The sequence below is a fragment of the Bipolaris victoriae genome (genome assembly GCF_000527765.1).
Source record: "Bipolaris victoriae FI3 unplaced genomic scaffold scaffold_33, whole genome shotgun sequence".
NCBI classification, from domain to species: Eukaryota; Fungi; Ascomycota; class Dothideomycetes; order Pleosporales; family Pleosporaceae; genus Bipolaris; species Bipolaris victoriae.
In genome coordinates this window covers 109810-132982 of record NW_014575359.1, presented here as the reverse complement: position 1 = coordinate 132982, position 23173 = coordinate 109810, and the positions used below count along the sequence as shown (strand labels likewise).

Genomic DNA, 23173 nt, shown 5'->3' with positions numbered 1-23173 from the left:
TAGGATGTCGTAGGCCATCATCTTGCAGGATTCGCAGATGGATCTTGTCTATCGCAGTGGGTCACGTTAGGCAGATCGGCAGCTGCAACACTGTGGCACAGCAAATGCTTATCTGGAACATGAGAACTCGAATTCGAGCTTCACATCCTGCTCTGTGTCAGCGCGAGTCAAGAAAACACAAATCTCATAACCTTTTTGTTTTTTGACCCCTCCAAAAGCAGCAAGCGTTTCTTTGCCTAGCGCACCTCAGCGTGGGCGCGGTAGATACGACCATTGTATTATTCAGTAGCTGAGATTGAACCGGGCCGTGGTCGGCACCATGTTTCTTGTTTGTTGAACAAGCACATAGCTACTCCGCAGTCTTAAGGCTTGGGGGCGCAATTGGCGCTGGCATGAAGACAGCGGGTGTCTGCATACAGGGTTCATCCAGGTCTGGAGAGACGACAAGGGTAAGTTTGATAGGTAGCTGAGAAGACTATAGTGAAATAGTTATGACGTCAAGTCATCGCTCAGACACCAGTATGTTAACACTATGTATGCGAACGTGCTGGTACACTATATGCAAAGTGGTCTAGCTCGTGTATCTCGGAATTGTCAACATTGTAGATAGAGTACATGGATTGGATCATAGGATTAAAAACGCCCTTTTCAGACCGATGCAAGGCACTCATAACCCAGCCATGGTTGTTTCGATAAGAAAAAAGAAAAGAAAAGACGGAGACTAACGACTAGTAATACATACATATATGTGTGTTGTCTGAGGATTGACCGCCATGATAATATGTCGTGGTAGTCGTTGAGGGATAAAGCAGTCTCGTAGTCACATGTCAGCACGGGCCGAATCATGAGCGTATAGACACTACACATGTATGCTTTTGCATCTTCGCATCTTATACCTCAATGCGCATGATTACTCCATGCATGTCCGCGCAATTTTTGTTTATTCCCGCAAACCCACTGCGCAAGAGTAGCACAACACAGTGAATATCCTTGTCCAAGCTCCACACGCTGTAACACCGCCGCACCATCGCACCGCTATTCGTCCCCGTTCAGTCGTTACGGCGGAGCGCCGGAAGGCCGGAGCAGAGACTTCCAATACGGGGGAGCTACGTTTCCGACGTTTTGACGTTGGCGCTGGAGAGGACCGCTATACGCTCCAATGACAGCTGTTACCATTCAAAAGGGAGATGAGCTGCAAATTAGCAGCGTGTGGGTGCCTAACTGCGGGGACGTGAGGCTGAGCGCCCCCCGCAGAGCCGTACAAGGACAACAGTAGATGGTGGCCTGAAGGCAGCACAGCATCATTGCTGACCTCCCAAGGATGGCGAAGGCGTCTCAAATATCAACAAAGGAGACGTTCAATGTCGATGATGGTGTGGCGGTTGCTAGGTAGGCTCGTATCCCTGGCAGCGCTCCACAAGAAATTACGCGCTACGAGTGTGCCTGACGCACGCACACAACTAACGGCCATGAAGGGTATCCGACATAGCCGGTACTGCGGTCAAAGAAGCAGTGCAGGAAAGACAACTGTAGTGCTGATGTCTGGGACTGGAAAGGCGAGCACGCGACTGTTGGCAAGTGGCAGTTCACTAGGTAGTTTGTCATAAATAGAGCAAGCTAATAGGAGGATCGCCAGGGTTCCGCGACTCCAGCCACACCAAAGTGGCACCTATATCCGGACCAACGTACAGGATGAGGTCAGACCAGTCTCCTAGCGCTTCCTGCCATTCCAGCCGTTTGAAGCGAGCCATGGTTGTCCGTGGTGTGATTGCAACATTTAACATGGCCGTCCGCCGCATGCCCAGAGGTGTACACTTCAACCATTCTACTAACCCCCTTACCACCTTGGCACCGAGTCTCTCTTGATACTACTAGCATGCGGTGTTCTTCTCTGCTGTCGGCTTCGGCACTAGCCAGCCTAGCGACCTGTAGGCGACACACCCAAACCCCCCCATGAACCGCTACTGACGCAGGTACAGCATCTGCCCTTGGCCCTCGCGATGCCAGAGTCGTCCCTCCTACAAGTGCTGTAGAATCATGGAAGCGCGCTGCCCCACAAGCCCCCAATGGCTATGCTCCCGCCGAAGTTACCTGTCCCTCAACACGCCCGAGTATTCGATCTGCCGATAGGCTCTCCAACTCCGAGACAGAATGGCTCAAGAAGAGAAGGCCAAACACAATAGAGCCCATGCGTGCCTTCTTGCAAAGGGCCAACATCCAAGGATTCGACGTCAACAGATACCTTGATACCCATCGCGACAACACCACAGCCCTGCCAAACATTGCAATCTCCTTCTCCGGCGGCGGATACCGTGCCTTGCTCAATGGCGCAGGTGCTCTAGCAGCATTCGACAACCGAACCTCCGGCTCGACAAATGCCGGTCATCTGGGAGGCTTGTTGCAGTCGGCTACCTACGTTTCAGCCTTGTCCGGCGGTGGATGGCTAATTGGAAGCATTTACGCCAACAACTTCACTTCGGTAGAGGATATTACCAAAGAGGGCGAGAACACTCCTCTCTGGCAGTTCCAGAACTCGCTTCTTAAGGGACCCCCCTCAAGGGGCATCCAGGTGCTTTCAACTGCTCAATACTTTGAGAACCTAGTCAGCACCGTCGGGGAAAAGTCCGATGCGGGATTCAACACCTCCATTACCGATCTTTACGGTCGAGGCCTCTCGTTTCAGCTTATCAACGCAACTGACGGAGGGCCTAGTACGTCCATAAGTTCACCACCCCATGTTCTACGCTAACTCATTTAGATTATACCTTCTCTTCTATTCAAGACGACCCTAGGTTCTCATCTGGAGACGCGCCCATGCCTATCCTCATAGCTGACGAGCGCGCGCCTGGGGATCTGATCATTTCCCTCAATGCTACCGTCTTTGAGTTCAACCCTTTTGAGATGGGCTCTTTTGATCCCACAACATTTGGTTTCGCCCCACTCAAGTACGTTGGCTCGAATTTCAGCCAAGGACAGCTTCCCCAGAATCAAGGTTGTGTTGCCGGATTTGATAATCTCGGGTTTGTCATGGGAACAAGCAGTTCATTGTTCAATCAGATTTTCCTCACATTGAACAGCGTCCAAAATATACCCGATATTCTCAGGAGCCTCGCAACTGGTATTCTAGGAAGGATTGGACGCGACTCAAACGATATCGCAGATTACACGCCCAACCCTTTTTACCAATATCACAACGACACAAACCCTAGCGCCTCCAGCAAGCGCCTTACGCTTGTAGATGGCGGCGAAGATCTTCAGAACATTCCTCTCAACCCAGTCATTCAGCCCGTGCGCCAGGTTGATGTCATTTTTGCTGTCGACTCGTCTGCCGACACTGTTATGTCGGGTAGCCCATCTCAAAATTGGCCCAATGGCACTGCTCTTATTGCCACCTACCAGCGTGCGGAATCGCCAATCATGAACAAGACGACTTTCCCTTACATCCCAGGTCACGATACATTCGTAGCCCTTGGCCTGAACAACCGGCCTACCTTCTTTGGCTGTAACAGCAAGAATGTCACACAGGGTAATAACATTCCTCCTCTCGTTGTGTACCTTCCCAACGCGCCTTATTCCTTCTGGTCCAACACATCAACATTTGAGAAGCTCTCGTACACCCTCGAAGAACGCGCTAGTATGATCAAAAATGGTTACGAGGTTGTAACCCAGGCAAACTCAACACGTGAGGGTGCCAACAACTGGCCTACTTGCGTCGGATGCGCTATTCTTTCCAGGAGTTTGGAACGCAACGGCCAGGCTGTTCCAGACGTGTGCAATCAGTGCTTCCAACGATACTGCTGGAATGGTACCACGGTTGTCAGCGCGGCGCCATACAATCCGAAGATGATCATTTCGGGAGCCAATGCCACACAGAACAGCGGTGTGAGCAGCTTTGTGCCCAACCTCCTTGGTCTTGCTCTGGTAGCTGCTGGGTCTGCCTACATGATGATTTAGGCGTTTGTTTTCTATCTTTGTACTCGTTGGATGACAACATATTTGCGGTGGTTTAAGCCTTGCATGTTTCTTAGCGTCGGAAGCACATGATACCTCTTTCCCATTATATAGCAATCTAGCCTTTGATTTATATCCTGAAATGTGCTTGTTGTCGGTCCCCCCATTATAAATGAACACATCGTCACTGGAGCTTTTGTTGCGGCTCGTCGGTAGCCCTGTCCGTCCCTGCATTAGAGGCCCGTGGCGTATGTATGGATGCCCCGCCATCCCACCTAGTAGCAAAGGGAAAAAAGCCATGACCCCGCCACACTTCTCTACGCAAACCAACCACAATATACGTAACCAACAAACAAACATACGAAATGGCCGTCCCAGCGCTCGAGGGTGCGCCTGTACTCTCAACGCCCGATACACACATCTTCGAAGACCCGACGCCGGCTGTGGATCCCTCGAATCTCCCTCGGTTATCAGATGAGCAGGTCGCGCTCACGTACGAGATTGAACGCACAGTCCGGGAAATACGAGAAGGAAAATGGAAGAGAATTGCTCTGCAGTTTCCAGATCATATGCTCGGCGATGCACCGAGAGTGTATGACCATTTGACTCGAGGACTGAAGAAGGAGCGGAAAGGGCAGAACAGTAGCGAACAAGAAAAGAGCGGGCAGTCGCTGAATGGCACAAAGGCATCGACTGTTGAAGAAGAATTGGCCACAGATATGAACAAGACGGGGATACAGGATAACGAGGGCGTTTTCGAGGAAAAACTGTTTATACTGGGAGACACCTCATACGGCGCGTGCTGCGTAGATGAAGTGGCTGCTGAGCACGTCGACGCAGATGTAGTCGTGCACTATGGCCGCTCATGCCTATCGCCGCCATCAAGACTACCAGTTATTTACGTTTTCACCGAGCGAGAGCTCGACATCGACGCCACCATTGCCACGTTCAAGGAGACCTACCCTGAAAAGGACAAGAAAGTAGTTCTCATGGCGGACATACCGTACTCGCACCACATCCCACGTCTATACCAACGCCTCCACGAAGACGGATACACAAACATCCACGCCACAGAAATCGTACACAAGCCCTCCTCACCCCTACCCAACCGCACCGTCCCACAAGAAGTTCAAGAAAAAGGCGACGACACCCTCCGCGACTACGCCCTCTTCCACATCTCCGACCCACCTACATCTCTCCTCCTCGCCCTCTCCTCCCGCGTATCCTCAATCCACATCTACTCCACCACCGCACCCGCCAGCTCCGCCTCCCTAGCCAGCACATCGAAAACCCTTAACAGACGCTACGCCCTCATTACCTCCCTCGCCACAACCCCCATCTTCGGCATCCTCATCAACACCCTCTCCGTGAAAAACTACATGCACATCCTTTCGCACGTCCAACAGCAAATCGCCGCTGCGGGCAAAAAGTCCTACACCTTCGTCGTCGGCAAGGTCAACGCGGCAAAAGTGGCGAATTTCAGCGAGGTAGGCGGCTGGGTCGTAATTGGGTGCTGGGAGAGTAGTTTAATCGAGAGTCGAGATTTCTGGCGGCCAATGATTACGCCGTGGGAACTTGGTGTTGCGCTCAAGGGCGATGCCGAACGTGTGTGGACAGGGGCTTGGGAGCCGGATTTTCAGAAGGTGTTGGATGAGGATCGCGAAAAGGAGAATCACGAATCGGTGGGTGGTGGAGACGAGAAAGAGAAAGAAGGTGAAGATGGCGCAGAGTACGATTCAGAAGAGGAATCCCAACCCCCAGAGTTCGATCTTAGAACTGGTCAGTACGTCTCACATGCAAGGCCGATGCGGTCTGCTGCAGCGAGGAATACGACAAAGGCTGTTGCGAATGGTGATGGTGCACCTTCGGCTAGTTCTGCGCTGACGAAACGTGCGAATGGAGATATTGCGGCTGTGGGTGGTGTCGCGTCGCCCGGTGCAGAGTATCTGCGATCGAATCGCACCTGGCAGGGCTTGGGTAGTGATTATCAGAATGGAGAAGATGGAGAAGAGGGGACGGGGAGTGCAAGGGCGGCGAAGATGGAAGAGGGGAGGAGTGGGATTGCGAGAGGGTATGTTGTTGGGGATGAGGGAAGGATACATTGAGGAAAAGAAGGATGTTGAAAAGGGACTTTGCTGTAAAAGTGGTATTACTTGTATATGTATATTCTGGCTTCATGTGGGCTCATCGCTCGAAAGAACAAAACGTTGTTTGACCCCTCCACATTATTCACGATACGTTATCATCATATATCATCATCATTGTCGCACACCTGTCAACAAAAACCGCTTCACCGCATACCGAGAGCAACCCGAGCCCAAGCTGTTTCCATGTCCTCCACCAAAGTGAGAAACTCATCGCTCTCGAGATGGCGAAAGATAAACTCGTTGAGTGCTGCTCTGCGTGCTTCATCAGGTTGCATCGTATATGCTGCTAGACGTTCGATATCATTAGCTCCGGGTGTAGTACCACTGGCAACGAGCACGTTCGAGATATGGTGACTAGCTTCTGATACTGTAGGTGTAGTGGGTGGACGACGAAAAGGTCCCGACACTGGTTCTTGTGTGTTCCTCACCTCAACACCTGACGTACTGTGATTCTGTAGCAATACCGAATTAGGGGAACTCGAATTTGCGAATGATAGTGGAGAAGACAACGGAGACGAGAATGCTGTGGGTGACGATGCATGCCCAGAATGGTTATTTGGGGATGTCTGTGCACGTTGAAATAAGTTCTGGTCCTGATTCGGTGTATGAGGGGGTTGTCGCATTGGCTGCTTGCCACGGCCAACCTTGTCAATTACAGTAGGTTGTGGCAGAGGAGGGAGCTCAACATCCTTACTGTTTGCGCTGCGACTGGATCCGGGTCGTTGGGCAGCTGAGCGTGGTAGAGCAGGGGGACCCATCAACCCGGTGGATGGCCTACTATCAGAAGCTCGCCCACTATCGCTTCCCGATGATTTTGGCTCTGATAGGCGTTGAAAAGGGAGTTCTCGTCGTGGCGGTAGCAGTTCAGCAGTACCTGGGCGGTTGAAAAGCATTGCAGTCTCTGGGCGCTCAGTAGATGCTTGTGGAGGTTCTTCTACAGTAGAGCGAGAGTGATCTGAGGAGGAAGAGACATCTTTCCAACTACGACTCAGGATATCAGCGGTGGCCGATTGAGGCCGAGGGAAAAGCACTGGCGGATTCAGAGGACTGGAGAAAGAAGCTGTAGTAAGAGTGTCTCCTCGGTCAGAGGTTGGGGTAGCGAATGAAAGACGAGTGTTAGTAGCTGCTTGTAAGTGAGGTTCGAAAGTCGTAGATGCATTGACGGCAGTGCGAGGTCGATTGGAGATTTCTGCTAATCGCGATGGGGGGCAGGTCAGTCCGCCTTCTGTGTTGGCACTGCTCATGGGTCGCTCAGAAGAAGCGGCAGATTCAATGTTAGGTCTGAAGAGTGATAAAAGTGCTTGTGCTGGTCTCGGAGATGGAGCTGTTATGGATGATGGAGTGTTGTGCCCAGTCATGTGAAGGTCGATTTGACGAAGGCGATTGAATGCCGTGTCGAAGTCTTTTTCGGACTTGAACCTGATTTGAATACGACGAACCTGTACTCTGTGTCAGAGCTGCAGGAACTGAAATAGCTATTTGCGTACTTTTTGATTGGGCAATCGCCATCGGATAGCAAGCAATGGGCTGCGAACAATGGCGGAGGTTGGCAGCTGTTCCGCCTGCATCTGCACTCCTTGATCTTGCATTTGACGAATCAATTTTTCTCCTTCCTTTACGAGTCGCTCTATCTCTATAAGGTGCTGTGTTTAAGAAATTAGCAAGTTTGTTGAACACATGTAGTCAGTAGCTCCGTGTTGAAGAGGTATCAGGCATGCTTGTCTCGTACCCGAACCTGCGTGCCCTGAACCACTTTTATGAGCTGAGCATTATCGCGTCCACCATAGCTGTCAATTACGAAAGTGAGGTCATATGTTTCTTTCTGCCAGTTGAACTTCTGCTGCTTGGCATCCGCGTCTTGAGCCGTGGACAGGCTCGTAAGCGGAAGTGAGAGCATGACAGTTAGTGAGTGGTACGTGGCTGTTGGTTAGTTGGAGATGAAGTATGCCTTCAAGAGATGAATGACTTGGTTGTCAAAGCTCGGTTCTAGCATAATGCTATCCCAAGTCATGGGCATGTGGCTGTGAGAAGACGTGAGACGGATCAAGGAAGTCGCGACTGGGAGATGGTCACATGACCTTGGCGCTAGATGAACGCGGTGGATTCTGGAGTTCTGGTGTTCGCTCATCCATCATCGCGACCGAACGCGCGCCGCGCATTCACCAGCAGATCCACCATTGCGCATGTCGCACCGCTCAAGCCACGCATGTATCCCGATCCGTGCGTCCGTAGTTTCCAGTGAATGCGACAGCCGCAACATGGCCCCAAACAAAACAGAGGAAACCTCCGTCGAGCCCACTCAAGAACGGGAAGAGTTTCTAGATACCTTGGCCGAATACCACGAAAAGCGCGGGTGCGTCATCTTGCCTGTTGTCTTGCACCCAGCGCACCCATATTGACTAGACGTGTAGGACTGTGCTGGATCGCGAGCCAAAGATCGGTAATCGACACATTGACCTTTTGCGCCTTTACAAACGCGTGAATGAAGAGGGAGGATACGACAAGGTTTCTGATACCAAGAACAACAAGCTTGCGTGGCGGAGAATCGCCTCGGAATTTCTCCCTAAGAGCCCCAGCATAACAACTCAAGCCTTTCTGGTCAAGACTGTCTACTACAAGAACCTTGCGTATGTCCAGGCCTCGCGCCTCACCCTGCGGTTCACCCCGGCTGACACACGAAATAGTGCATACGAAATATCCACAGTCCACAAGCGCGAACCCCCGCCACCTGAAATCCTCGAGAACGTATCCGCCAAGGGTGGGGACTTGCTGAATCGTACCGTAGAGAACTTCCACCCGCCTAGTAGTCGGGAAGCCGAGCGACTAAGGGGAGAGGAGGAATCAGACGAAGAAGACGACATGGAGAAGACACCCAAAGAAGACAAGATGGAAGTCGACGATTCCGCCAACCTTGGGCGGTCGACGCGCTCCCTCCGCCATGCGCCGCCCCAGCGGGTGCTGTTCCAGCCTGAAGCCTCGACTCGCCAGACCCGCCAATCCACGGGCCACCTGAACTCATCGCAAGCCAACGGATATGGAACAAGTGGAGCCGCCATGACAATTGCCAACTATGAGCCACGAACAGCTGTGCCAGCCACCATGAAACCCGTCGTAACTCCCTCGAACTCCCTCGATACATACGTGCAATCGCGCAAGAAGTACATCCTCAACAAGAAAAACAGGCCAGTCCCACTGAAAGGCATGATGCTACCCGGTACCGGCTTTCCTGGGCCCAGCATTTACATTCGCGCTCTCAATGCGCTGCGGTCAAAGGAGCCCGAGGAGGAGGCATATGCTCTTCACCATTTGGTCAAAATATCCCACGAGCGAGGCGACAAGTACCGCTTCGATCAATTTCCGGGACTTGCAGAAGCACTCATAGCCAAAGTCATCGATGTGGGCGCGCTCTTCTACGATGTGAGCTGGGACATTTCTTACCTCGAAGAGGAATTCAGTAACCCACAGACCCTGAATGGGTTGTCTGGCACACCCGACCTGCTTGAGCGCATCTCTTCTCTCCGCACGCTCGACATCCATGACAGTCTCCTACCTGAACAGACAGCCAAGTCGCTCAACATGATCAATGAGGCAGCACTGATTATCCGGAATATGGTTATGCTGAAGGAAAATGCATTGTTTGCCGCCCTCGTACCGTCCATTCAGGATATGATCGTCATTGCCCTCAATCTACCCACCCATCCGTCTGTAGTAGAGCTGCAGCATTACGCCCTTGAGATTACCGAGCAGTTGACGAAGTATTGGATGCTAGACTCTCAAAGTCCGCTCTACCGTTCTCTGCTAGCGCAAATCGACACGGATGACCGTGGTCGGATCATTACCTCTTTGAGAGCACTTGCACGAATATCTATGAACCTTGATGTTACAAACAAGCTCTCGAAAGTACCGACGAAGACTCTCAAATCAATATGTGACTGGCTACTAGTAGAAGACGAAGATCTCCGCATAGCCTGCCTAGACTTCCTCTACTTGTTCACTGGTTTCCCAGATAATGTTGAGACACTTGTACACGAAGTCGATATTGAGGGTGTCATCAAGCAATTGGTGCGACTGTTGCAGTATGGTGCAATTGCTTATGAGGAGCGTAGAACCACCCCAAAGACTACGAAATCATCAGCGCCACCAGAAAATGCACCAAAGCTGTCGTCCGCTATCATCGATCATCTAGTCACTCTTGATGAACCAGAGAGAAGTTCGCAATGGCTCAAGACGTGTTTCGAAGAGGATCCTACGGGCGAAATCACACAGATTCAACTTTGGTCAGCATACAACGCAGCCTTCTCAGAGCATATGGCACATAACCCGGCCTCTTTTAAGGCCCTCATGCCTGCAAAAGATTTCATCACAAACGTGTCAACTACGTTTGGTGGTGCATCTGCTCAAGTTTTGACTGTCGGTGGGCAACCAAAGTATACCATAAGAGGTATACGACCGCGTTCCGTACCAGTTGATCCGAGCACCAAGCGGCCATATATGCGCTGCTGCTGGCACCCACCGAGCTTGTTGAATGGTCACACGGATGGCAAACACTCCACGGCCAATGTCGAATGCGGTGAGTTTGCATCTGGTGCGAGATCTATGTGGGAACACGTCGTGAGTGTGCATCTCCAAGTCCCTCGTGATCAGGAGACAGGTCAGTGGCTGCTTGAGCCCAAGCCGGATATCGACATGAAAAACGGAGACGCGGTTTCGGCAAGTCCACCTTCGAAATACTTCTGTCACTGGGGTGGTTGTACGCGCTTCTCTCCCGATGGTACAGAATCTGCGTTTGAAGCTGGACAGCATCTGAAGACACATCTGCCAGACACAAGCATCAAGCATGCTATTCATGCAAAGCACAACCGGACACCATCAGAATCTCGGCCCATGACTTCTTCCTCACAGATGCGACACGAAAGTCTCCAGCCGCAATTCGGACAACCCGTAGGATTGAGCGGCTTAGGCATGAGCGGTCGACCCCAGACTTCAACCAGCTCCGTCAGCAGAAACGGCATGGGCAGGGAGGATTCGTCAGGCCCACACTCAGCTCCAAACTTCCGGTATTATAACACCGCCACCGATGAAGCTAACGATGCGGCCGGCCTTCCTCTGTCCTCCGTGCTCGTCCTCCGCAATCTCGCCCGTCAGCTCAACAAGATCCCGCCGCCAACCTCCGTCACCGAAATCACATTACCCTCTTCTCCAACCCACAAGCGCGCATTCAGTGCTAGCGAAGGCAGTCCTGAAGCTGCGAGACGAGCTACGACAAGCGGTAAGAAGCCGCGTCTCAACGATGCAGCGTCCGAGCAAAGACGCGAGAACGAAGAGAGGGAAGAGCAAGAAGCGAAGAATGCAGGATGGGTCCCGCGCATGTTTACTCCGTTAAGAGACCAGATTGCCTTCACGGCTAGTCATAATCTTACGCTGAGGAATTATATTGGTGGGCTGCTGAAGGCTATTGCTGAGGGTGGAGGCTGATCTTGTTTTATCTACCATCCCTTATAAAAAAGAAAGTAGCTAATCTTTTGGCGTTTTGATGGGCAGAGGAGTGATGTGTTACTGTGTTGAGCAAAGCGTTTTCAAATGGGTGTCTGTTTGGAGTTTCTGCTTTTGTCTAGAGCAGGACTTTTGTATGCCTCGAGGGGAGGGGCTTTTTTTCTTCTCTAGGTATTTTCTATGCAAGTGACTTGAGCAATGGAAAGAAGTGCTAGTTGGATGTTCTCATTTTTTGGTCCTCCGAGTCTTATGCTTCGTTACATACAGCTTCATATCATGTGGGTGATGTGAGCAGCCCTTTTCGAGAACATTTGCGTCACAATGGTCTCTGGAGTTGTTTTGTTCGGATTGAAGAAGAGGCAGACTCGATACCTTGACTATATGCTATGACTATGCAACCGAATAACGAGGTACAAAAGACTCAAGTTTCTCATTTCAGAACACAAGAGCGCATCCCCATGCTAATCAAAAGGTCTCCTTCTCCTCGAAATGTTTCCTCATCTCATACACGGACATGAAAGGAATAACAAAGATGGGATGAACAGGCTTCACCACATCGCCCTCGTCCCATACAACCTTTTGATCCCCAGCATATCGTCCTTGCGACTTCCAATGATACGGGGCACCGTAATTCCCTGTACCCAGATTCTTATTCACGTTCTCGTCGTACACGTACACGTACTGTGCGGCACTGAGCCCAGCAAGGTTGTAACACGTGTGATAGGCATCAGAATGCTTCCCAGGCTTGTCTTTGAGGCCACCTTTCTTCTCCTGGCAAGCAGCCAGGATGTAGCGGCCCAGAGCAGCGCGGTTCCACAGACCGGTGGCGGTTGCGGCTTCGACAATGGACCAGCAGCCGCCGACCCAGTGGGAGTAGCAACCATCGACAAGCTTGTTTGTGCGGCCGTTGTACCCGCACTCAGGCGAGCACTGGCGCGACGAGAGCCAACGTGTCAATAAATCGACGTCGAGATACTTGTGTAGAGTATCCTTTGGTGGGCCGAGGATGGACAGACAGCCTAGGCCGCAGAAGGCGTAGGCGCCGTGGGCCTCGTTGCCGGGGGCGGCTGAAATACCTCCGTCCCAGGATTGGCATTGGGAAACCCATTCGCCCAGACTGTCGGTGAAATTGGTCAGGCCGTGTTGCCGTGCCGGGGCGTCAGGTGGGAGCTCGAGCGGGAGATTGGTGAGGGATAGGATGACCATGGCGCAGAAGGCGCCCCGAATGTCTTCCTCACCGCCTTGACACATGGTGAAGCCTCCGTCTGCTTGCTTCATGCGCCCGAGAAAGTGCCACAGCGATTTGCGGTTGATGGTCTCATAGGCTTCTTCTCCTCCGACCATGGCGATGGAGAGAGTCGCCGCATATGTGCATGCAAGGTGTGCATATTGGCCATAGCCGCCTCCAAACCCTCCATCGGGATGTTGGGCTAGTGAGAAGGTGTGCGCTACCCTGTATGTAGTCAGAGACTAGGATTCAATATATCGGTTGTCATGTCCAATGCATAGACATAGAATCAAGACGGCCAACCCACCTTTTCTGGTAATCGGAAATGTCAAGTCCTAGTGCTGTCATGCTCTGAGTGGCCCAGTACACAATCCACGGCCGGGCAGCATCCATGGCAGCCGCTTGTGCCGGGTAGTCGCCAATGATCCTCTTTAACATGGCCTCGTGCTTGTCCCGTTGGAGTTTCGGTATACCAAAGGCATTAAGAGAAAAGTCATTCGGGTTGCCCTCGAGGTATGGTAGGATAACTGCTGACGTCTCATCCTCTACTTTGGTTGATTCGGTTACAAGAGAATCTTTGATCGGTATCCTGATACTTTCCAGGTATGCAATGTTGGCCTGCTCTTCTGCAGTGGCGGTGCCCATGTCTTCGTACTCGCTGTCGAGCTCTTCGTCTGAGAGTTCTTCAATCCGCTTAGATTCGGGAACGATTTCCTCCAAGCGAGATGAGGGCTCTTGTGCAGAGAAACGCAGGGGAAGCGCCATCTTTTTCACATGCGCTTATAGATCTATGGATCTGGCAGGTCTGTTGTTGGGGTTTCCGTGAGTGGCTGGCAGGAACAATGGCTTTGCTAGCCAGGAACGCTTAGTATTGTTCGAGAGCGGATGTAGCCACCCCACCAGTTGGACGGAAGATTTCACAATCTGTGTTGGTGTGCAAACCCCATGGTTCGACTGTGGTCAAGGATTGCCCTTCTTGAATGTCGCATGTCGAGAAGAATAGGTGGAGCACGTGGGGAGTAATCAGATTGGATAGTACTAGCTAGCTTGGCACTCCAGACTCGAAGCCCAGCCCATATCGATATCGATAGCAATATATCCGCGATTCCTTATCCAAGCCCCATATCCTAATTTCAACCTCACGCGTACTACAAAGCTGCTAATCTTAATCAGAAGGCCGCACACCCGCCATACCAGCCAACTCCTCTCCGACCGTCTCTCCCCCAAGCTTCAACGGCTGACACTCCTGCAACACAAAAAGCATCCTACACCACTCAGTCGGGCTATGGTTGATCCATTGATGCATGGTCCCGCGCTGAATCGCGACATCTCCCCGCTTCATGAAGCGCTTCTCGCCGCTGTCGAGTAGACATTCGATCTCCCCCTCGAGTACGCAACCGTAGTCCAAGCTCACGGTCCGGTGCATTGTGCATTCTGTGGCGGGAGGAATATCAACGTGTCGTAAGACTGTCCCACCAGAAACTACAAGTCCTGGTGCGTCATTGAGGTAGTCGCCATATACACCAAGGTCTTTGTCCTTGTTCATGTCGACAGGGAACCCTTTGGTCGTGTAACTGAGGGCGAATGCGATACCGTCGGAGTTGGGCTTCATCTTGCTCTCATCGTCGAAGGCATTGCTAAAGATAGCTTTGCCTTCATCGTTGTGGCTGGTAATGTAACGGTGGATCTTGGGCAGTGCGCCGACGTGTGCCATGTTGTGCTTTTCGTGGAAATTAAGGTGATGAAGTGACTGTTACTTCTCTGATACAAGGCAAGGCAAAGCAAACTCAGATTGGTTGTCTGAGTTCGTGTAGTACGAGCGTCTCTTGATTACTCATTGATATGTTTTTAATTCTTGTTTAAATGCTTCACACTTTGTCCGAATTACTCGGGACATGGGGGATGCGCGTGGAGCCGAAGGCCGACTGTGCTTTGTGTAACTTTCCCCCCGATACTCCGAAATCTACGGAAGATAGATTTGCGATGGCTGACGATGATCGTCCCTCCGCTCTGCCCTTCAGACTCGGCTTTTATAGGTTTTTATCTTTGTTGTCTTATCAAAACGTACATATGCGAGCTCATCACCTGCTGTGTTCTCGGTAAAGCCAGCTACACGCAGTGCTTCCCGGACTCGGTACGGATTCAGCTCCTCCAATTGGATGCACGTCACATAGACTTTTCAGCAGCAGTCAGCCTTGCTTCGCTTTCATTGCTGCTGGGAACATTGGTTCGCTATTACCCCGCAACGACGAAATGTGCGGGGCGCACTGCCCAAAGGTACGTAATACCCAAAGCATGCTAAGTGGCGCAATAGCACGTCTGTACCGAGAAACTGGAGTTGGGATTCCATGTAAGGTGCGTAACGAAATTGGTGTAGAACAGAAGATACTTCTTTGGTCAAATTGGGAAGAATTGCCACTCACGCCTCTATCTGCTGTCGGGCTATCTTGCTGCCATCTGGTGGAAGTTATCGTAACACAAACAAACTCAATATGATATACAAGTCGGTCAGGGTCAGCACTTTGCTGAACTACAGTAATGAAGGTGGTTTCGTTTGTTGATTGACTGCTTACAGTCTGTGATTATGGAGTGAACACGGTGGGTCTCGTATCGGCGTGGTTGAGCGGGAAGGAAGAAAGGACCCTCCAGTTCACCATCACCACCTTCCAGTCACCAACGGGGCGAGTCAGATTTGTCATCCCTGATCGCTACCCATTTGCTCTCCACACAATCTCAATCACACCCTTCTCGTGCAACCCCTTGCGTCTGAGCCTATCAACCGATGTCTTCGTTCTTCTTTCCCAACGCCACAAGAACATGAGTTGCCCACAAGGTCTCACAGCCGCCAACCATCACAGCTTGTGATCTTACAATCGTGACAAGTCATGCAAGAAGCAATTAGATGCAGCGCTTACTCGTTTAGATTCACCGAAGCTGAATGTGCCCAGGACCGTTGGCAGGATCTATCTTACATGCAGTGCAGCGCAGTGCAGTGCAACGCCATCTCCACCAAGTCGCCATAGTCGGTCCTCCGAACCGAGCCAAACAAGGGTCAAACCCACCCAATTTCAACGCAGCTAGCTTGCGTTATACAAATCTGGACTGGCAACTGTTCTCGTCTGTTCTAAAGTACCTAGATATGTATGTATATACATACTACTCTATATTCACTGCTACGTGGGATAACGAGGAATGTCAGCACGCCCCACACGACGCCACCAACTATGCTGGATCAGCGCTGCAAGATGTGTTATCCAGCTATGCCCCATACACAAAACCCGATCTTGAGTTCTGTTCTAAAGGCCTTGAAACGATTGCGACAGAATAGCAAAGTGTCGACAATAAGCCTTACCGTCAGACAGTCGCGAAACTAAGTGTATGACGGACACAGTGAGGAGAGTTTGGACGGAGATTTGCCGGCATGGTACAGCAAGGGTGATACCACGGTAGTACACGCACAAGTGCAGACGAGGATCGCTATTTGTTCTGGCTATCGCTGGATTAGCGGCGATATGCCGGCGGAGCATGACGGATGACACAATTGCTGAAACGGCGGCAATAATCGATAGGTTGGCTGCAAGACATTAGGGCCAAAATAACAGGCCTGGAAGCGATGTTACGCAGAGGAGACTTGACAGCATGCAGAAGATACTAGAGCAGTAACGAGCGGCTGCAAGCACGAGGGCCGCCGGCCGGGAAGTGGGCTCAGCGCGCGGAGGTTAGCATGGCATGGCAGCCATACATAGCTCGCCTCGCAGCAGAGCAATTGAGGCGATGACGATGACACGCCCTGTGAGGCGTTCAACAAGTGGTGTCGGTGAGTGTCTACATCGAGGGCAGCGTGCCGTTGTATGTTCTGGGGCCAGGTTGAGCCCGGGAGGCAAATGGTGAACCTGGTCGAGTGTAGTGTCGAGTGGCTCCACAGCCCTTCGTGTCGGTCGAGATGCTTAGATGCGCCCATGACCGAGCGTAGCGCAGACCGAGTCGCTTGGCTGCATGCCGGACTGGTCGTGCAGAGAGGCAGTCGGATGAGGGGCGCACGGGTAGCTGGCGATGGAGCGACAGCAGGTCGAGTATGTTCAATTCAGGTAGAGGAAGGGCCTCTGAGGGTTGCTTTTTGCGGCATCCCCAACGCTCTCGGCATGCTGATCCCATGGTACAGGACCCCGAGTCTAACGCTTATCGGGGCATTATCGCAGGCGGGGTTGTCTCTTGACAGGCGACGGCTTGGAGGCAGGGCGAGGCGTCAGCTTGCGTGGGTGAAGCAGGCCGGCAGCAGCCAGCGGCCAGCGGCCGAGAGGCGGAGCTGGTGGTAGTGTCTGGCATGTAACGACGAGGCGCGCAAGTGGAGCGTGTCGCTGGGCGAGCACACAGCACAGTCGTTCTCTCGCCGCTGGGCCATGTGCTCTCCCACTACCAGGCGCCGTCGTCTCTCTCCACAGCTGGCGGCGGCTCTGGCTGGACAGGTGCTCGTCTCACGGGTGTGCCAGTCTGGGAACCCTCGCCCACGCCGTCGCTCATCAGGGTTTTCCTTTGCCCTCGATTGCGAATCGAGCGGACCGCTGCAGCGCTTCTGGCGCTATCCCAGCCAGGTGCAGATCTAGTCGAGCCATTGGGGTGTGGGGCTGGGAGTGCATACAAAAAGCGGTGTGAGGCCTTGGCACCACCCGCCTACACTCTGGTCGGCCCATCGCCCGCCGTCCTTCACCGCTTACTACCAGCTCACGGAGGCTGAGAAGACTCGAACCCATTTCCTCTCTCCGTGCAAACATGGAGAACCAACACATCGACTTTGACGGGGCCATCTACGGCGTAGACGGCACCTTCGACCCATCTTTTGATCCCAACCGACAAACGTTCACTTTCCCGCAAACCTGGCCGCTGCCCATCTCACCCGGCAGTATGCATCAACAACAGCACCACGATGCTAGCCAGCAGCCCCAGCAGCAGCAGCAGCAGCAGTCGCAGCAACAACATCAGCACCATCAGCGACGCATCACCGATTCCAGCGCCTCAAGCTCCCACAGCTCCCACGCGAGCTCGACGAGCATGACTCCCCTCCACCAGAACATGGGCCTTGGTTTCCCCGCCGCCATGCAACCCATGAACCCCATGCTGGCTACCTGGATGAACATCAACACCGACGGCGGCTTCACCCAGGACACGTATGCACAGGGCGCCATGACCATGGGTGCCGACTTCACTGCCTCGTACGGCGGGCCATTGCAAACATCGCCCGTCGAGTTTGGCATCAATTCGCATGTCATGATGAACTCCATGTCCATGGCTCCCATGAATTTCATGACTACCACCAGCATGGAGCTTCCCACTCTGACCACTGCTCCCTTCCAGATGGCAGACTTCCAGAGCGAGTTCACAAACATCTCGAGTGCACCCGACTATGCCACAAACTCCAACGCCGCCACTGCAAACAGCGTCTCCACTGGCTCACCGGGCGAGAACTGGATGGAGATCCGTTCGCTCTCGAGCAGTGACAACGGCTGGGTCGATATTGGCTTCAACCACCGCAACTCGTACGACTACTCTGAAAACTCTGCCATCATCTTCAACCCAGCTCAGTCGCTCCACATTCGCACTGGTTCCGACTCATCTACCTCAAATCACTCTGATGTACCTCGCTCAGCTCACTCCTTTAGCAGCTTCGAGGAGATTCAGTTCCCCATGCACTCGCCCCAATCAGAGACCGACAACACCCTAGACCTCATCCACTCCCACTCAGATCACTGCAGTCACGGTCACGGTCACGGATACACGCTCAGTGACCACGACTTCCCCAGCTACATCTCCCCCACACAGTCCGTGAGCCCTCCCATGGCTCGCGTAGAGCCAATTGTCATTAAGCAATCGTCGTCAAACACTGCCTCGCCAACCTCGTCGGCAGTCAGCTCCCCACCAGCCCGCCGCAGGAAGTCTCCCACCACTGCGTCTGGATCAAAGCCCACCAAGACCATTGTCAAGAAGACACCTGCTCACACCAACAAGAAGGACAACACTGGCGAGAAGCGTGTTGGCAGGAGACGTGGCCCTTTGAGGCCCGATCAGCGACAGCAAGCTCACGAGATCCGCAAGCTCCGTGCGTGCCTGCGATGCAAGTTCCTCAAGAAGACGTGTGACAAGGGTGATCCGTGCGCTGGTTGCCAGCCATCTCATGCACGCCTCTGGCAGGTCCCGTGCACGCGCATTGACATCAAGGATATTGCCTACTTTATGAAAGACTGGAAGGCCGACTACGAGCGTCATGTCAGCCTTGGCTTTTCTATTGGCAACATCAAGGGTTTCTCGACGACAGAGCGTTTGATCTACGTCACCCACGGCTATGGCCACTACCTCCCCATCATGGCTCGTGAGGTCTACGTCCGCGACGAAAAATGCTTCGGTGTCGACTGGCACGAGACGCTGAACGGTCTTCACTTTGAGATCAACACTGCCAAGCTGTCCGCCGGTATGGAGGGTATCCCTCGAGCCATGCTCTCCGACTACCTTGATCGCCACATTGATGGTGGTTTCGAGCAGTTTGTTGATGAGTACTTTGAGGGTACCTACTTCGTCACTGAGCTCTTGAAGACTGCCTACCGCTTCTACTGCCGCGAGAAGCTGCCAGTGATTCGCAAGGCACTTAAGCTTGTCCTTGCCTACAACCTGACTCTCCATGTCACCATGGTTGAGGGTCTGGGTGAGGAGGAGAATGTTCCTGGCAAGGTCGAAGACCAGCAGTCCAAGTTCTCTGGAAAGACCATTGCACCTGTCATGATCAACTTCCAAGTCAAGTGTGCTCTTGCCGACATGTGGCGCGAGCTGCAAAAGGACGTCCTCGAGGAGCTGTCTTCGCTCTACCAGTCCGTCTACAGTGGTGACAAGTTGAAAAACTGGCCTACCATCTTCATGCTCGCTGCCATCCTCCTGGCTGTGTGGGAGTTGATCCAGTTCGACTGCAACTACCGTGTCCCTGACATCAGCGCTGTTCACAAGTTCTGCGGTGAGATGGAGGGCACGCCAGTTGGTGTCATTGTTGGCCTCTTCTCGGCCATCTCCCAGAAGCTTCCTGCTTTCACCGAGTGGGACTCTAGGAAACACCACCACCTGCTCAACTCGAACCCTGCGGTTTGCGATGCCATGACCGAGGTCCGCGCGCATGTCACCAAATATGGTAAATACTATTAGCCTCCACTTGGCCTTTGCGAATGCTAACATGACCATCAGAACCATACCTTCGTTCACGAAGTGACTGCAAGTTCGACCGTACGGACTTCGACTCGCTTTCAAATAAGTTCCTCTCGAAGCTCGTCATCCGAGCCAACTAGATTTTAATCGACTTGCGTCTTCACGATATCGTTATCGTCTAATCCGTAGGCTGCACATACCCTTCACCGCCTATCTTTTACGCGCGACTCATCCACCGGCAACGCACTGCAGCCTGCTCTCACGGCACATCATACATATAAAGAACGACCCACGACTCACGTGCCCAATGATTGCAATCTAACGGCTGACGATCCCTGAACTTCAAACGATGAACGACTGTGTCTGCATTTTATTGCGATTCCCCGGTGTCCTCTGGATGCCATGTTTTCTCTGCGATCTCGGCTTGATCAATGATTTAAACAAGCTCCGGCTCCCACAACTTCCCAACTACATCACGCTCTTTACCGGGTGGCACCGGACTGATATTTTTTGTTTTTACTTATCTTTCCAAATGATCCATACGACCTTTATTGACTTTCTGAACGGAGACGGCTGACGTATGGTCCACGAACACGATGGCCATGACAACGATCACGACTATTTGATCTTTTGAAGTAAGCGAATAGGCAGAACCGGAATTGAGAGTCCTGCGTGTTTGAAGGTTTATTGTTCTTTCCTTTATCTTTGCGAGCAGTGGAGTTGGAGGCGGGGTTCCTTGGATAGGTATCGCATCTCCGACACTTGTGTGCTGTCGATCGCGACAGTTCACACCAATCCTCCAAGAGAAAAATATCTTTTTCATTCTTGACGATTGTGTTATTGGCATAGCGAGCGAGCGGCTTGTTTTTTATTTTTTATCTCTCTTTTGGTCATATAAGGCTTTGACATACTCCTCCAGCAATACTAGCTCTATCCATGGTAGTCGCATGTGCTGTGAGTAAGCCACCTCTTTCATCTGAAAACGAGTATGTATCTATCACCGGGATTATTGGCATGGGAGTGGAATCTGGAAATCTATTACATTTTAAAATTATTATCATTATAGACAAAACAAAGAGTTTCTGTGAAGTTCTTGTTGGCCCGAAACAAATCGTGTGCAATTGAAACTGACTAACCAGCCCAACCATGGTAGTAAGTAGTACAACTCTAACAGCCAGAGTGTCGTCTTTTCTCCCCAGCCTCCTACTTCTGCCCCCCCCCCCCCCCCGATCTCCTGTCCCGCCTGTTTGGCGGGCAAGTTACTAAGAATTGCCGCATAAAAGCTACCCTTGCCTCTGCTTCTGCCCTTGTCTCTGCCCTGCCCTGCCCTGTCCCCTCTCCATCATCCCGCCTCGTCTCGAACCACCCATGCGTTTCTTCCTCCAATCAAAAACACACACACACCCGCTAACTAGTAGTCCCACGACGCAAAGAAATTCCCCACGTCAGCTCCCCCCCTCCCCTCCCTCCCAAAAAAGGAAATGCGGACATTATGCCCGCCATCGTAAGTTGCAAAAAGGCGGTGTTTCAGCTTCTTCGTCCTTTTACTTTTACCTTCTTTGGGTCTGGTAGTTTCTTTTTTTTAGTGGGGGAGGAAGAGACGATGGGCTTGACTTAGCGAAGCCCTCGTTTTTTTTTTCAAATACACTAATGTATACTAAACTTGTGCCCTTTTGCACTTGCATTTGTTGCCATTAGCCCTCGCGCATTGTTTGTCTCTCTGCCTTCGGTCGATCGCTCGGAGTGATTTGTTTTTTTTTGGTCTATCGTCGATTTATTTTTTTGGTTGTCCGCGGTCGGTTCAACATCGGAATTTGGAAAAAAAAAATAGAGAGAGAATACGAGGTTGTTAGTTTTAGGGTTTTATGGCATGTGTGGCGAAAAAAATGGGAATTTTCGGAAATCTTGTGTTTTTTTTTTGTTGGTTTGAAAAAGGGTCAGAAAAACTTCCCCCAAATCGTGGCATTGCATGTGTAGTCACAAAAAAAAAGAAAACCTGGTTGGTTCTCTGTTACCGGACCGGTATTTACCACTTTGGTTGTTTTTCTACCTTTTGCTTCTTCCCTGCCCCCACAACACTTCCCCCTTTATTGTTAGTTTTGGGGAGTAAATGGGAGAGTTTTGCTTGATTCATTGTAATTTGTAAACTTTATTAAGGACAAAAAAACGGTCGCCGTACGAGAGACAGAGTTTGGCAAACGCTCACATGATAACAATGTTTATCTCATCTACAGTATTATTACATTTTTGGGTTTTGCCCAAAGTAACGGGGTTATGGGGAAAAAAGGGGGCAGGAGGGAGATGTGAGTCACGTGGTATGTAAGGATATGGACCTAAGGGGGGTAAGTAGTATGAATGTGCAGTAAGATCGGGAAGGCAGAATTGGGTAAAGATCGAAAAAGGTAGTAGTAGTGAGTATGTAAAAGACGGAAGTGGGGGAATCCCACGACGGCTGTTGGTGTCGATCATGCATTTTTGGCGGCCCCGGGGTAGCCCGCAAACAGCGTGTGTATGCGTATGTTAGGCATGCGTGTGTGGTGTGCTCATATGTGTCACGATGGCGGGCTTGTACAGGGAAGAACCCTTCTTCCCTAGCTCCCGAGCACATCCGCTGTCTGACGTGCAGTGGAGAGGGGGTTTGATAGGGAGGCGTGAGATGATTGCACCCTCGGGACCAAACACCCAGGCGTGCATGAGAAGATGTGTGTATGCGGGCCGGCAATGTGGGGTGGGGTTGGCGGTTGCGGCGGTGGAGGAGAAATAAACACCTACATACTTTGGTTGATAACGGTGGTAGTGGTGGTGATGGTAAGAATAATGGTAGTGGCTGGATGCGCTTCCAGCTAGCCCTAAGCACTTGCCGGGTCAGGGGGTTGCGTGTATGCGTTGTCGTTGTTCATGTGGTGGGTGCTGGGCTTGCGTTCCTTAGTGCGGGGTTACTTTCCCATTTCCCCCAGCCTTCACCGGAAAACGTCAAACTGTCAAGATGTTACGCTCAGCATGTGTGTGTGCGACCGTGTGTGTGTATGTGAGGGTGTGTAACTCCCAAAGACCCTTATTCTGACAATCGATCGATTTGTTGGGTCTGGTCTGCTGCCCTGCGTTGTTTTCTTTCTATTTCATGGTACAAGCTAGCGACCGATATTTGGGAAAAGGGTAGTATTTGACTAGC

General features: G+C 51.9%; 8 protein-coding genes across 8 annotated transcripts; 4 read left to right on the top strand and 4 right to left on the bottom strand.

The window, feature by feature from the left end:
* Nucleotides 1-1876: 1876 nt before the first annotated feature.
* On the top strand, nt 1877-3954 carry COCVIDRAFT_36917 (hypothetical protein; the record flags this gene model as incomplete). The annotated part of the gene is made up of 3 exons (XM_014702149.1): nt 1877-1928; nt 1980-2711; nt 2759-3954. 3 exons carry the CDS (start codon nt 1877-1879, stop codon nt 3952-3954), a joined length of 1980 nt encoding a protein of 659 aa, XP_014557635.1.
* Nucleotides 3955-4316: 362 nt separating this feature from the next.
* Nucleotides 4317-6056, top strand: COCVIDRAFT_96632 (hypothetical protein; the record flags this gene model as incomplete). Its single annotated transcript, XM_014702148.1, has 1 exon — nt 4317-6056. One exon carries the CDS (start codon nt 4317-4319, stop codon nt 6054-6056), a length of 1740 nt encoding a protein of 579 aa, XP_014557634.1.
* Nucleotides 6057-6241: 185 nt separating this feature from the next.
* On the bottom strand, nt 6242-7995 carry COCVIDRAFT_96572 (hypothetical protein; the record flags this gene model as incomplete). The annotated part of the gene is made up of 4 exons (XM_014702147.1): nt 6242-6465; nt 6544-7537; nt 7586-7741; nt 7828-7995. 4 exons carry the CDS (start codon nt 7993-7995, stop codon nt 6242-6244), a joined length of 1542 nt encoding a protein of 513 aa, XP_014557633.1.
* A 361-nt stretch (nt 7996-8356) lies between these two features.
* On the top strand, nt 8357-11573 carry COCVIDRAFT_96750 (hypothetical protein; the record flags this gene model as incomplete). The annotated part of the gene is made up of 3 exons (XM_014702146.1): nt 8357-8451; nt 8510-8725; nt 8783-11573. The coding sequence occupies 3 exons, from the start codon at nt 8357-8359 to the stop codon at nt 11571-11573; spliced, it is 3102 nt and encodes a 1033-aa protein (XP_014557632.1).
* A 483-nt stretch (nt 11574-12056) lies between these two features.
* On the bottom strand, nt 12057-13584 carry COCVIDRAFT_25772 (hypothetical protein; the record flags this gene model as incomplete). The annotated part of the gene is made up of 2 exons (XM_014702105.1): nt 12057-13044; nt 13127-13584. The coding sequence occupies 2 exons, from the start codon at nt 13582-13584 to the stop codon at nt 12057-12059; spliced, it is 1446 nt and encodes a 481-aa protein (XP_014557591.1).
* Nucleotides 13585-13984: 400 nt separating this feature from the next.
* On the bottom strand, nt 13985-14533 carry COCVIDRAFT_25771 (hypothetical protein; the record flags this gene model as incomplete). Its single annotated transcript, XM_014702104.1, has 1 exon — nt 13985-14533. One exon carries the CDS (start codon nt 14531-14533, stop codon nt 13985-13987), a length of 549 nt encoding a protein of 182 aa, XP_014557590.1.
* Nucleotides 14534-17589: 3056 nt separating this feature from the next.
* Nucleotides 17590-20141, top strand: COCVIDRAFT_96737 (hypothetical protein; the record flags this gene model as incomplete). The annotated part of the gene is made up of 2 exons (XM_014702145.1): nt 17590-19987; nt 20041-20141. 2 exons carry the CDS (start codon nt 17590-17592, stop codon nt 20139-20141), a joined length of 2499 nt encoding a protein of 832 aa, XP_014557631.1.
* Nucleotides 20142-20549: 408 nt separating this feature from the next.
* COCVIDRAFT_15147 (hypothetical protein) lies at nt 20550-20939 on the bottom strand (the record flags this gene model as incomplete). The annotated part of the gene is made up of 2 exons (XM_014702087.1): nt 20550-20861; nt 20913-20939. The coding sequence occupies 2 exons, from the start codon at nt 20937-20939 to the stop codon at nt 20550-20552; spliced, it is 339 nt and encodes a 112-aa protein (XP_014557573.1).
* Between the last annotated feature and the right edge of the window lie 2234 nt (nt 20940-23173).